The sequence below is a fragment of the Pimephales promelas genome, chromosome 19 (genome assembly GCF_988280905.1).
Source record: "Pimephales promelas chromosome 19, fPimPro1.hap1.1, whole genome shotgun sequence".
Taxonomy (NCBI): domain Eukaryota; kingdom Metazoa; phylum Chordata; class Actinopteri; order Cypriniformes; family Leuciscidae; genus Pimephales; species Pimephales promelas.
The window spans coordinates 23,839,365-23,853,495 of NC_142787.1; the positions used below are offsets into that span (position 1 = coordinate 23,839,365).

A 14,131-nucleotide genomic window follows, 5' to 3' on the forward strand; every position below is an offset into this window, starting at 1 on the left:
TTTTTTTGTAAATCTGTACTACCCCTGGCTAAATGTGATGTAAGTTTGTTATGTTTTCTGTTATGCTCTTTATGTTTTATGTTATACCTGCAATATTGGAAACTGCACAATGTATTTTCTTTTATAATGGAGAGGAATGTTCTTGTAAACTGTGCAATTGTTGAATAAAAAAAAAAATTTAAAAAAAGATTTTCCATCTTATAATTATAACTATTATTCACTGTATATTTTAAATAAGCCGCTATTAAAGTTTATCGTTGTGATAATTAACATGATAAATTATTATCCACCACAGACCGCTACGTTAAAGACTTCTCAGCGCTGTTAAAGAGAAGTTCACCCAAAAATGTAAACTTTGTGATCATTTACTGATGTTGTTTCCAAACCTGTATGAGTTTATGTCTTATATTGAACACAAAAGAGATATTTTAATGAATGTTGGTTATCAAACAGTTGACAGTAGCACCTTCCATCGTAGGAATAGAAAAATAACAATAATGGACACGTGTTCTCGGTTTATGAAAAAGGGAAGAACAAATGCAACAGAAGCAAACTCAACTGATTTTGTATCCTCAATGTAATTGAGTAAGGGGGGAAAGCCCAGAAGAATCGTGGAAAGTTTTGAAAAATACCTATTCATTCGCCTATTCGATCTTTTCACGTGAATAGAAATTCTAATCTTTAGATATCATCATTTAACTGAGTTGATTACTTACATCCTTACATCAAGACAAACAAAACATTACAAGTTTTTTAAATTGTTGTTAACATGGGCAAACGGTGCATAATCTAATTACGTATGTACCACAAACAGATCTAAACATGGTATAGTCAGTTGAAAATAGGTACTTGAATCTATATCAGTCTGATCTATATTTGGGTCTTTTTCGAAACTTTTCCTTATAATGGGATTCTTTGGGTCTTTTTTTTCCAAACTCAACTGATTTTGTATCCTCATATGTCCTGTTGCAATTTGTTCTTGTTTGACCCCCATTTTGGCTTGAAATAACTGGACCAGAGCTTGAGAATTGGACTAAATGAGGGTGAGTAAATTATGTCATTTTTTTTTTTTTTTTTTTAATTTTTTGGTGAACTATCCCTTTAAGTGTGCTGGTGCTGGATTGGAATAGATTTCTGAGGCTGATTTTCTTAACGACCATCTTTCGAATTTTCAGATTAACAAGATTATCATTTTGAGCGTAAAAATCTCCGCCGAGGTACCAAAAACGTCCTGATATGTAAATTTGTCTCAAAGGAACATTGGGCTTTCTAAACCGTCACGGGCCCCCTGCTGGATAATTTTAATCAGACTTTAATGTCAGCAACTTTGTGCCACGCCATTTGTAAATAAAGTTTTTTTTTGTTAAGGAAACTGTCATGGCTGCGCCCATGCCTAACGATCAAAGCTGTTTTTTTGCTTTGGCTCTCTGTGTTTCATTTGTCAAATGTCTTTTGATAAATGCCTAGTAAGTGAACTTTTCCGCACATTAACGTTATACTTTTCCTCTCATGTGATCACCACATTAAAAGCTAAAACTCCTTGAAATGTCGAACGAGCTAGCAAATGTTTGAGATTCATTCATCCTGTCCTCATTTAACGAAGTGGAAATTATTTCGTTGCTTCAGATATTGTCGAGTAATGTAACATTTTAATTAAAAATCGTTATATTTCAGCCACTCTACGGACTTTGAAGTACATAGGAACTGGCTTGCCCTGACTCACAGTCTGCCAATATCACAGTGGTATTATGAGGTAGTCATATGAATTACATACAGCTTTCGTAAAATGATGTAACACATACACACGGTTTTTAATTTTGTGGTTTATTTTTTATATATTTTCAGGCAACATCTGAATGGACATTGGATTATCCTCCCCTGTTTGCTTGGTTTGAATATGGACTTTCTCATGTTGCCCGATTTTTTGATAAGGAGATGCTGGTTGTTCAGAATCTGAATTATGCAAGTCCAGCCACAGTCCTGTTCCAAAGGCTGTCAGTCATTACAACTGATGTGGTCTTGATTTATGCAGTTAAAGAGTATGTAGCATCTACATGATACTTATTTTTAAAAAAAATAGCGTTACTTATCTTTGCACAATTTTATCAAAACAAGTAGCCTAGTTTTTGTACCCTTGTCTTTTTATTCTTTGAAGATGCATTTACAGAAAGACCATATTAGGGACTTGCTAATGTTGAATCTGGGATGAGGTGCATTGTCCTTTTCTAGATGCTGCAAATGTTTGCGAGAAGACAAAGGAAAGGACCTTCTGGGAAAGCCATCTTTCATTCTGACAGTGTTAGTACTGTGGAACTTTGGCCTTCTAATTGTTGACCGTATCCTTGGAGATCTTGCAAATAAATAAACCAAGTCATGCATGCCCTGCTGTGGCTCAGGCATGTCATTTCCCTAACCTGAAATTAATTTCACTTGACTAAATTCCTGCAGATATTCATTTTCAGTATAATGGCTTCCTGTTTGGAGTTCTACTTCTATCAATAGCAAGACATTTCCAGGTATTGGTTATAATTTCTGTGTGCTAATTCGAGAATTTTAAGACATAACTAGTACATGTTTTGTTTGAATTTCACTTGGACTTTGTTTTGACTCAGAATGCCTTTATGGTTTTCTGTGTTTACAGAATAGACACTTAGAGGGGGCTTTGCTGTTTTCAATACTTCTGAACTTGAAGCATATATATCTATACATTGCTCCTGCATATGGTATCTTCCTGCTGAGATGTTTTTGTTTCACCCAGAACAATGCAGGTAATTTATGGTCTTTGTCAGAATATGGGAAAAAAAATATATAAAAAATGACAAATTATTTGATCAAAAATAAACAAAACAGTTACATTGTGAAATATTATTACTTTAAAATATAATTTATTTCTGTGATCAGTCCAGTCTTCAGAAATCATTCTAATATGCTGATTTATTATCAATGTTGGAAGCAGTTGTGCTGTTTCACATGATGATAAATGAGTTTCAAATCATCATATTGATTTCTGAAGGATCGTAATGACCATAATGGCTGATGAAAATTCAGCTTTGCAACAGAGAAATAAATTATATTTTAAAGTATATTTAAATGGAAAACCATTATTTTAAATTGCAATAATGTTTCACAATATTACTGTTTTTTCTGAATTGTTGATCAAATAAATGCAGGCTTGATGGACATAAGAGACTTCTTTCAAAAACCTTAAAAATAGCAATGTTTCCAAACTTTTGACCGGTACTGTATATTTTTCAGATGGGTCTTTGCAGTGGAGAGGATTCAGTCTCTTGCGACTGGTAGCACTAGGAACCATTGTCTTGACTACTTTTGCAGTGTCTTTTGGACCCTTTATAGCACTGGTTTGTAACCGTTATATCTAACATTAAAAAATATATACTTTGATGAATAGAAAGTTCAAATGTACAGCATTTATTTGAAATGGCTGAATCAAAGTATTAATTTCTTTAAAAAAAAAAAAGAAAAAAAAAGTTTTTTTTTATTGTATAACAGAGGTTCACTACTAAATTGTATTGGTCTTTAATAGGGCCAGCTTCCACAAGTCCTGTCACGACTCTTCCCCTTCAAACGTGGTCTGTGTCATGCGTACTGGGCACCAAACATCTGGGCGCTTTACAATATAGCAGATAAAGCTTTTTCCATTCTGGGTGTGTTCAGTAACTTCAATGATAGTGTTGTATTACTGTGGATAAAATTGATAGATTAATTGACCCTTCACTAAGCCCCATCCTACCTAGTTACTCTTGCTACGCCTGTCAAGCTTTCGCGGCTGGCACATCTATTACAGTGTATGCAACGGTGTCAAACATTCCCAATGAGATAATTAGTAATTTTTGGTGAAAATGTGAAATATCTGAGAGAGCAAGACAAAAGGGACTGCAGTATTCCATTTGAGGGATATATTCACGACATAATATGCAACCGATTAGAGAATAATGTCTTAAAAATTAAAGCTAAAGCCTATAGTCCCAGCGCAAGCAGCAGTCGCCTCATATGCTGACCATTCAAATGGTAAACACACAAATTGAGGAACAGCTATGCTTGTGCCCAGCAGGGTATGTGAAATGATCCTAATAATTGTAAATCAAACAGCTTATCCATAAATCTTGTGGAATAACATTAACATCGGGAGAGCCGCAATCGGATCGGGTTAAAGTTACTTAGTCAGGGGTAGTAGGCCGTCTTATTTTACGTTAAAATATATGCATTATGACCAAAGAACCGTCATTATTTCCAAGCAATAGGTGTTTTTGTTAATCCTGTCGACATTTAGTTGTGAATGGGTCTCCCACTGCTTGATCACGCCATCATTTCTCCCCTTGGCTTTTAGATTTTCGGGAAGAAAAAAAAAATCCACTCCCCCTTCTAAACTTTTAGGATACCCGGTATCAGATTTGCACAATCCATACACAATGCTTCGGCATGCTTGCCAGACCTCCCGCGCCTAGTTACGGTTGCTAAGCCACGATTGGCCAGTGGTGGTTTTTGGGTGTGGCTTAGCGAAGGGTCAAATTGGATTGTATGTTTTATAGGTATATTATGAGTGTTTTTTTACACTGATTGTTACTGATTCACTTATTCAGGTGTGAAGTTGAAACTGCTTGACATGAACACACTTCCCAAGGCTTCAATGACTGGTGGTCTGGTTCAAGAGTTTCAGCACTCTGTGCTTCCTTCAGTTTCTCCTTTAGCAACCCTTGCTTGTACGTTACTGTCAGTGTTGGTGAGTTCTTTTTGATTTCCATTGTTACTCTGAATATTGACAGAAACTATAGTGCATACCATTTTTGTATCTTTGTTCCTTGCAGCCTGCTCTTCTCAAGATATGGCACAGACCTGATGGAGTGAGAGGATTCTTGCGATGCCTTGTCATTTGTGCTCTTGGATCCTTTATGTTTGGTTGGCATGTACATGAGAAAGCCATTCTGATGGTCATACTTCCTTTAAGGTGATCCTCAGATGATGGTATCCTTACATAAGCATGTCCTGCCAGCCTCCTACTCTCAAAAACGGTTTCTTGTTTTTCAGTTTGCTCGCTGTGGAGAGTAGAGAAGATGCCAGGATTTTTCTTATCCTCAGTACAACCGGTCACTATTCCTTATTTCCACTTCTCTTCACAACCCAAGGTATGTCACATTCAGGAATATACCTGTCATATACAAAAAACATTTTGCATCATCACTGATTGTAATTCTTAAACATTTCCATTCTTAATTCCAGAGTTGCCGGTTAAAATATTCATAATGTTGCTGTTTACAATCTTCAGTTTCACTTCCCTAAAAACGCTGTTCAGGTCAGTATTTAAAATGGGATTATTGGACTTGATGTTTAATTAGACGATTGGTATGTAATTCATTCTTTATGCAATTTTTCAGGAAGGGCGGGTCTTTGTTGAACCCGCTGGAAGTCATGTATCTCTTGGGCCTGATTCCCCTGGAGCTCATCTGTGAGTTTGTTTACCCGCTGACAGTCTGGCAGAAGACGTTCCCCTTCCTCCCTCTGATGTTCACCTCAGTTTACTGTGCACTGGGAGTGACATATGCCTTCATCAGACTATATATTTCATTGCTGACATGTTCAGACACCACTACAAGGATCAAAACACAGTGAATCAGAGGCTAGGTTTAATTTTTTAGAAACTGGATATTTCTGTTGAGTTGGACAAAAATGTTTTGTTGGACCAAAATTATCGATTTGTAGATATCTCAGGATTTGTTTGGGGATGGTTTGTGGGATATGAGTATCTCGGTACTCCGCTGTTTATTACTTTATTAAATATAGACTATGGATATAATTTTTTTTTTTTTGTAAAGTATTTTGCTCATTAAACTTTCCTATAACCTGCAGCGTTTTTTATTGGTAACTAAAAAATTACAAAAAAAGTTAATTTGAAATGAAGCTAAAATAATTTAAAGCTGCAGTCCATAGCTTTTGGGGGTTAATTATTATGCAAAATACATATTTGAGAAAATACATAACCAGCCAGTGTTCAAAACTATCTGCTTGCCTTAGCTCGATTCATAGCGGTAAGACTGTAATAATGTTTTTAACTCCAGTGGTACTGGTGGATTTCCACGGGAGATTCGAGCATGTCTATGCGTCATTATGTCACATCTGTACACATAATGGACAACTTCTGGTGCATTTCACCTAGTTTAAAGCCTGCAGTCCATGAGATTGGATGTTTGTCATCCAATCAAATGCCAGTAAAGCTCTACATTGAAGAGAAGCATGGCAGCACTTCACTCCAAACACAGAAGCAAGCAACATTTTCTAAGGTGTATTTACATTTTGTATATATTTTTGCCAGTATTTCATAGTTTGTATGTAAAATAGAAAGATTGAACTTATTAATTAAAGTTAAAAATCGACTGTAAAATTGCACGTTTTAAATCAGGATTTTTTTTTATTTGTCTCCATTAGAATGAACAGTAGGTTTGAAAGCCTGTTACTGGTCACATTTTCAGTAATGCTGTTTGAAATTTCTTTTATAAAAAAAATATATATCACAGTACCGATACATTTTTGAAACTTTTTAATATGCAGAATATACAGTTCTGAAGTGCTTGAACATATAGCTGATGAAAATATTTCAGATGTTGACTTTATGTGGAGTAATGAGGAAGATGGAGATGTAAGAAAAATATCCATATTTAAAACTTTATGAAGTAAAATAACTTCCGGCCAAAAGAACATATGGATTTGACTTAAATCTAAAGCACAACTTAAATATGAATATTTTAAATATTTTATATTAATATATATTTTTTATGGATAGATGCATCTATGCACTATGCATCTGTATGAACTATGCCTTTAAAGGTATAGTTCACCCACAAATTATATTTGTCATCACTTACTCACCCTCATGTTGTTCCAAACCTGTATGAGTTTCATACCATTTTTATTCTGCTGAACACAAAATAAGATATTTTAAAGAATGTCGGTAACAAAACAGCTGACAGTAGCCGCATTGACTTACATAGTATTTTGTTTTCCTATATATTTTCCAAATAATTATATGATATTATTATAATATAATATTATCATTATTAGTAACTATTTTAAAAATTACAAATTATATTTAGCAGTAATGTATCAATATTGATATTACAGAACAATGCAGTATAATTGATTACAGCAGAAGCAGAACAAATTATGAAATACAGTAAAAATACAGTAAAGTATTTTTTTGTAGTTTGCATTACTGATCTTGTGCACTGTAAAGTGAATTACACTAGTTAGTCCAAAAGCCCATATTAATAAACAATATCATTGTTGCACTCAGGTCTAAGTCTCATGGCCCTCTATCAGAATCCAGAGTTTTGAGAAGATTGGGGATACTTAATTTTTCGCCCAAAAAAAAAACCGTAAGGGGTAACACTGTCGTTTTTTTTTTCTGGTCAAAACTTTGAATTTCGATATCTCAGCTCTGGAAGGGTCTAGAGCCCCCATTGTTGCACTCAGGTCTAAGTCTCATGGCCCTCTATCAGAATCCAGAGTTTTGAGAAGATTGGGGATACTTAATTTTTCGCCCAAAAAAAAAAAAACGTAAGGGGTAACACTGTCGTTTTTTTTTCGGGTCGAAATTTTGAGTTTCGATATCTCAGCTCTGGAAGGGTATAGAGCCTCCATTGTTGCACTCAGGTCTAAGTCTCATGCCCCTCTATCAGAATCCAGAGTTTTGAGAAGATTGGGGATACTTAATTTTTTGCCCAAAAAAAAAAACGTAAGGGGTAACACTGTCGTTTTTTTTTCTGGTGAAAATTTTGAATTTCGATATCTCAGCTCTGGAAGGGTCTAGAGCCTCCATTGTTGCACTCAGGTCTAAGTCTCATGGCCCTCTATCAGAATCCAGAGTTTATGAGAAGATTGGGGATACTTAATTTTTCGCCCAAAAAAAAAACTCAGGGCCATGAGACTTAGAACTGGAAGGGTCTAGAGCCTCCATTGTTGCACTCAGGCCTAAATCTCATGGCCTTCTATCAAAATCCAGAGTTTTGAGAAGATTGGGGATACTTAATTTTTCGCCTCCCAAAAAAAAACGTAAGGGGTAACACTGTCGGGTTTTTTTTTGGTCAAAATTTTGAATTTCGATATCTCAGCTCTGGAAGGGTCTAGAGCCTCCATTGTTGCACTCAGGTCTAAGTCTCATAACCCTCTATCAGAATCCAGAGTTTTGAGAAGATTGGGGATACTTAATTTTTCGCCCCCCCCCCCCCCAAAAAAAAAACGTAAGGGGTAACACTGTCGTTTTTTTTTTCTGGTCAAAATTTTGAATTTCGATATCTCAGCTCTGGAAGGGTCTAGAGCCCCCATTGTTGCACTCAGGTCTAAGTCTCATGGCCCTCTATCAGAATCCAGAGTTTTGAGAAGATTGGGGATACTTAATTTTTCGCCCAAAAAAAAAACCGTAAGGGGTAACACTCGTTTTTTTTGGGTCGAAATTTTGAGTTTCGATATCTCAGCACTGGAAGGGTCTAGAGCCTCCATTGTTGCACTCAGGTCTAAGTCTCATGGCCCTCTATCAGAATACAGAGTTTTGAAAAGATTGGGGATACTTAATTTTTCGCCCCAAAAAAAAAACGTAAGGGGTAACACTGTCGTTTTTTTTTCTGGTCGAAATTTTGAATTTCGATATCTCAGCTCTGGAATGGTCTAGAGCCTCCATTGTTGCACTCAGGTCTAAGTCTCATGGCCCTCTATCAGAATCCAGAGTTTTGAAAAGATTGGGGATACTTAATTTTTCGCCAAAAAAAAAAAACGTAAGGGGTAACACTGTCGTTTTTTTTTTCTGGTCAAAATTTTGAATTTCGATATCTCAGCTCTGGAAGGGTCTAGAGCCCCCATTGTTGCACTCATGTCTAAGTCTCATGCCCCTCTATCAGAATCCAGAGTTTTGAGAAGATTGGGGATACTTAATTTTTTGCCCAAAAAAAAACGTAAGGGGTAACACTGTCGTTTTTTTTTCTGGTCAAAATTTTGAATTTCGATATCTCAGCTCTGGAAGGGTCTAGAGCCCCCATTGTTGCACTCATGTCTAAGTCTCATGCCCCTCTATCAGAATCCAGAGTTTTGAGAAGATTGGGGATACTTAAATTTTGCCCAAAAAAAAACGTAAGGGGTAACACTGTCGTTTTTTTTTCGGGTCGAAATTTTGAATTTCGATATCTCAGCTCTGGAAGGGTCTAGAGCCCCCATTGTTGCACTCATGTCTAAGTCTCATGCCCCTCTATCAGAATCCAGAGTTTTGAGAAGATTGGGGATACTTAATTTTTTGCCCAAAAAAAAACGTAAGGGGTAACACTGTCTTTTTTTTTCGGCTCGAAATTTTGAGTTTCGATATCTTAGCACTAGAGGGGTCTAGAGCCTCCATTGTTGCACTCAGGTCTAAGTCTCATGGCCCTCTATCAGAATCCAGAGTTTTGAGAAGATTGGGGATACTTAATTTTTCGCCCCCCCCAAAAAAACGTAAGGGGTAACACTGTCGTTTTTTTTTTTGGGTCGAAATTTTGAGTTTCGATATCTCAGCACTGGAAGGGTCTAGAGCCTCCATTGTTGCACTCAGGCCTAAGTCTCATGGCCTTCAATCAAAATCCAGAGTTTTGAGAAGATTGGGGATACTTAATTTTTCGCCTCCCAAAAAAAAACGTAAGGGGTAACACTGTCGTTTTTTTTTTTGGTCAAAATTTTGAATTTCGATATCTCAGCTTTGGAAGGGTCTAGAGCCTCCATTGTTGCACTCAGGTCTAAGTCTCATGGCCCTCTATCAGAATCCAGAGTTTTGAGAAGATTGGGGATACTTAATTTTTCGCCCCACCAAAAAAAACGTAAGGGGTAACACTGTCGTTTTTTTTTTCTGGTCAAAATTTTTAATTTCGAAATCTCAGCTCTGGAAGGGTCTAGAGCCTCCATTGTTGCACTCAGGTCTAAGTCTCATAACCCTCTATCAGAATCCAGAGTTTTGAGAAGATTGGGGATACTTAATTTTTCGCCCCCCCCAAAAAAAACGTAAGGGGTAACACTGTCGTTTTTTTTTCGGGTCGAAATTTTGAGTTTCGATATCTCAGCACTGGAAGGGTATAGAGCCTCCATTGTTGCACTCAGGTCTAAGTCTCATGCCCCTCTATCAGAATCCAGAGTTTTGAGAAGATTGGGGATACTTAATTTTTTGCCCAAAAAAAAACGTAAGGGGTAACACTGTCGTTTTTTTTTCTGGTCAAAATTTTGAATTTCGATATCTCAGCTCTGGAAGGGTCTAGAGCCCCCATTGTTGCACTCAGGTCTAAGTCTCATGGCCCTCTATCAGAATCCAGAGTTTTGAGAAGATTGGCGATACTTAATTTTTTGCCCCAAAAAAAAAAACGTAAGGGGTAACACTGTCGTTTTTTTTTCTGGTCGAAATTTTGAATTTCGATATCTCAGCTCTGGAAGGGTCTAGAGCCTCCATTGTTGCACTCAGGTCTAAGTCTCATGGCCCTCTATCAGAATCCAGAGTTTATGAGAAGATTGGGGATACTTAATTTTTCGCCCAAAAAAAAAACTCAGGGCCATGAGACTTAGAACTGGAAGGGTCTAGAGCCTCCATTGTTGCACTCAGGCCTAAATCTCATGGCCTTCTATCAAAATCCAGAGTTTTGAGAAGATTGGGGATACTTAATTTTTCGCCTCCCAAAAAAAACCGTAAGGGGTAACACTGTCGGGTTTTTTTTTTGGTCAAAATTTTGAATTTCGATATCTCAGCTCTGGAAGGGTCTAGAGCCTCCATTGTTGCACTCAGGTCTAAGTCTCATAACCCTCTATCAGAATCCAGAGTTTTGAGAAGATTGGGGATACTTAATTTTTCGCCCCCCCCCCCCCCAAAAAAAAAAAAAACGTAAGGGGTAACACTGTCGTTTTTTTTTTTTCTGGTCAAATTTTGAATTTCGATATCTCAGCTCTGGAAGGGTCTAGAGCCCCCATTGTTGCACTCAGGTCTAAGTCTCATGGCCCTCTATCAGAATCCAGAGTTTTGAGAAGATTGGGGATACTTAATTTTTCGCCCAAAAAAAAAACCGTAAGGGGTAACACTGTCGTTTTTTTTTCTGGTCGAAATTTTGAATTTCGATATCTCAGCTCTGAAATGGTCTAGAGCCTCCATTGTTGCACTCAGGTCTAAGTCTCATGGCCCTCTATCAGAATCCAGAGTTTTGCAAAGATTGGGGATACTTAATTTTTCGCCAAAAAAAAAAAAACGTAAGGGGTAACACTGTCGTTTTTTTTTTCTGGTCAAAATTTTGAATTTCGATATCTCAGCTCTGGAAGGGTCTAGAGCCCCCATTGTTGCACTCATGTCTAAGTCTCATGCCCCTCTATCAGAATCCAGAGTTTTGAGAAGATTGGGGATACTTAATTTTTTGCCCAAAAAAAAACGTAAGGGGTAACACTGTCGTTTTTTTTTCTGGTCAAAATTTTGAATTTCGATATCTCAGCTCTGGAAGGGTCTAGAGCCCCCATTGTTGCACTCATGTGTAAGTCTCATGCCCCTCTATCAGAATCCAGAGTTTTGAGAAGATTGGGGATACTTAAATTTTGCCCAAAAAAAAACGTAAGGGGTAACACTGTCGTTTTTTTTTTCGGGTCGAAATTTTGAATTTCGATATCTCAGCTCTGGAAGGGTCTAGAGCCCCCATTGTTGCACTCATGTGTAAGTCTCATGCCCCTCTATCAGAATCCAGAGTTTTGAGAAGATTGGGGATACTTAATTTTTTGCCCAAAAAAAACGTAAGGGGTAACACTGTCGTTTTTTTTTTCTGGTCAAAATTTTGAATTTCGATATCTCAGCTCTGGAAGGGTCTAGAGCCCCCATTGTTGCACTCAGGTCTAAGTCTCATGGCCCTCTATCAGAATCCAGAGTTTTGAGAAGATTGGGGATACTTAATTTTTTGCCCCAAAAAAAAAAACGTAAGGGGTAACACTGTCGTTTTTTTTTCTGGTCGAAATTTTGAATTTCGATATCTCAGCTCTGGAAGGGTCTAGAGCCTCCATTGTTGCACTCAGGTCTAAGTCTCATGGCCCTCTATCAGAATCCAGAGTTTATGAGAAGATTGGGGATACTTAATTTTTCGCCCAAAAAAAAAACTCAGGGCCATGAGACTTAGAACTGGAAGGGTCTAGAGCCTCCATTGTTGCACTCAGGCCTAAATCTCATGGCCTTCTATCAAAATCCAGAGTTTTGAGAAGATTGGGGATACTTAATTTTTCGCCTCCCAAAAAAAACCGTAAGGGGTAACACTGTCGGGTTTTTTTTTTGGTCAAAATTTTGAATTTCGATATCTCAGCTCTGGAAGGGTCTAGAGCCTCCATTGTTGCACTCAGGTCTAAGTCTCATAACCCTCTATCAGAATCCAGAGTTTTGAGAAGATTGGGGATACTTAATTTTTCGCCCCCCCCCCCCCCAAAAAAAAACAAAACGTAAGGGGTAACACTGTCGTTTTTTTTTTTCTGGTCAAATTTTGAATTTCGATATCTCAGCTCTGGAAGGGTCTAGAGCCCCCATTGTTGCACTCAGGTCTAAGTCTCATGGCCCTCTATCAGAATCCAGAGTTTTGAGAAGATTGGGGATACTTAATTTTTCGCCCAAAAAAAAAACCGTAAGGGGTAACACTGTCGTTTTTTTTTCTGGTCGAAATTTTGAATTTCGATATCTCAGCTCTGGAATGGTCTAGAGCCTCCATTGTTGCACTCAGGTCTAAGTCTCATGGCCCTCTATCAGAATCCAGAGTTTTGAAAAGATTGGGGATACTTAATTTTTCGCCAAAAAAAAAAAAACGTAAGGGGTAACACTGTCGTTTTTTTTTTTCTGGTCAAAATTTTGAATTTCGATATCTCAGCTCTGGAAGGGTCTAGAGCCCCCATTGTTGCACTCATGTCTAAGTCTCATGCCCCTCTATCAGAATCCAGAGTTTTGAGAAGATTGGGGATACTTAATTTTTTGCCCAAAAAAAAACGTAAGGGGTAACACTGTCGTTTTTTTTTCTGGTCAAAATTTTGAATTTCGATATCTCAGCTCTGGAAGGGTCTAGAGCCCCCATTGTTGCACTCATGTGTAAGTCTCATGCCCCTCTATCAGAATCCAGAGTTTTGAGAAGATTGGGGATACTTAAATTTTGCCCAAAAAAAAACGTAAGGGGTAACACTGTCGTTTTTTTTTTCGGGTCGAAATTTTGAATTTCGATATCTCAGCTCTGGAAGGGTCTAGAGCCCCCATTGTTGCACTCATGTGTAAGTCTCATGCCCCTCTATCAGAATCCAGAGTTTTGAGAAGATTGGGGATACTTAATTTTTTGCCCAAAAAAAAACGTAAGGGGTAACACTGTCGTTTTTTTTTTCGGCTCGAAATTTTGAGTTTCGATATCTTAGCACTAGAGGGGTCTAGAGCCTCCATTGTTGCACTCAGGTCTAAGTCTCATGGCCCTCTATCAGAATCCAGAGTTTTGAGAAGATTGGGGATACTTAATTTTTCGCCCCCCCAAAAAAAACGTAAGAGGTAACACTGTCGTTTTTTTTTTTTCGGGTCGAAATTTTGAGTTTCGATATCTCAGCACTGGAAAGGTCTAGAGCCTCTATTGTTGCACTCAGGCCTAAGTCTCATGGCCTTCTATCAAAATCCAGAGTTTTGAGAAGATTGGGGATACTTAATTTTTCGCCTCCCAAAAAAAAAAACGTAAGGGGTAACACTGTCGTTTTTTTTTTTGGTCAAAATTTTGAATTTCGATATCTCAGCTCTGGAAGGGTCTAGAGCCTCCATTGTTGCACTCAGGTCTAAGTCTCATAACCCTCTATCGGAATCCAGAGTTTTGAGAAGATTGGGGATACTTAATTTTTCGCCCCAAAAAAAAAACGTAAGGGGTCGAAATTTCTGGTCGAAATTTTGAATTTCGATATCTCAGCTCTGGAATGGTCTAGAGCCTCCATTGTTGCACTCAGGTCTAAGTCTCATGGCCCTCTATCAGAATCCAGAGTTTTGAGAAGATTGGGGATACTTAATTTTTCGCCAAAAAAAAAAAACGTAAGGGGTAACACTGTCGTTTTTTTTTTCGGGTCGAAATTTTGAGGTTCGATATCTCAGCAC

At 37.5% G+C, this 14,131-nt stretch overlaps 1 protein-coding gene across 1 annotated transcript; it reads left to right on the forward strand.

Moving 5' to 3' along the window:
• Nucleotides 1-1,310: 1,310 nt before the first annotated feature.
• On the forward strand, nucleotides 1,311-5,862 carry alg8 (ALG8 alpha-1,3-glucosyltransferase). Its single transcript, XM_039693981.2, has 13 exons — nucleotides 1,311-1,466; nucleotides 1,675-1,753; nucleotides 1,846-2,039; nucleotides 2,230-2,336; nucleotides 2,449-2,516; nucleotides 2,642-2,768; nucleotides 3,256-3,359; nucleotides 3,545-3,665; nucleotides 4,602-4,741; nucleotides 4,827-4,966; nucleotides 5,047-5,144; nucleotides 5,239-5,311; nucleotides 5,394-5,862. Exons 1-13 carry the CDS (start codon nucleotides 1,378-1,380, stop codon nucleotides 5,626-5,628), a joined length of 1,575 nt encoding a protein of 524 aa, XP_039549915.2. The 5' UTR covers nucleotides 1,311-1,377; the 3' UTR covers nucleotides 5,629-5,862.
• Nucleotides 5,863-14,131: the final 8,269 nt, after the last annotated feature.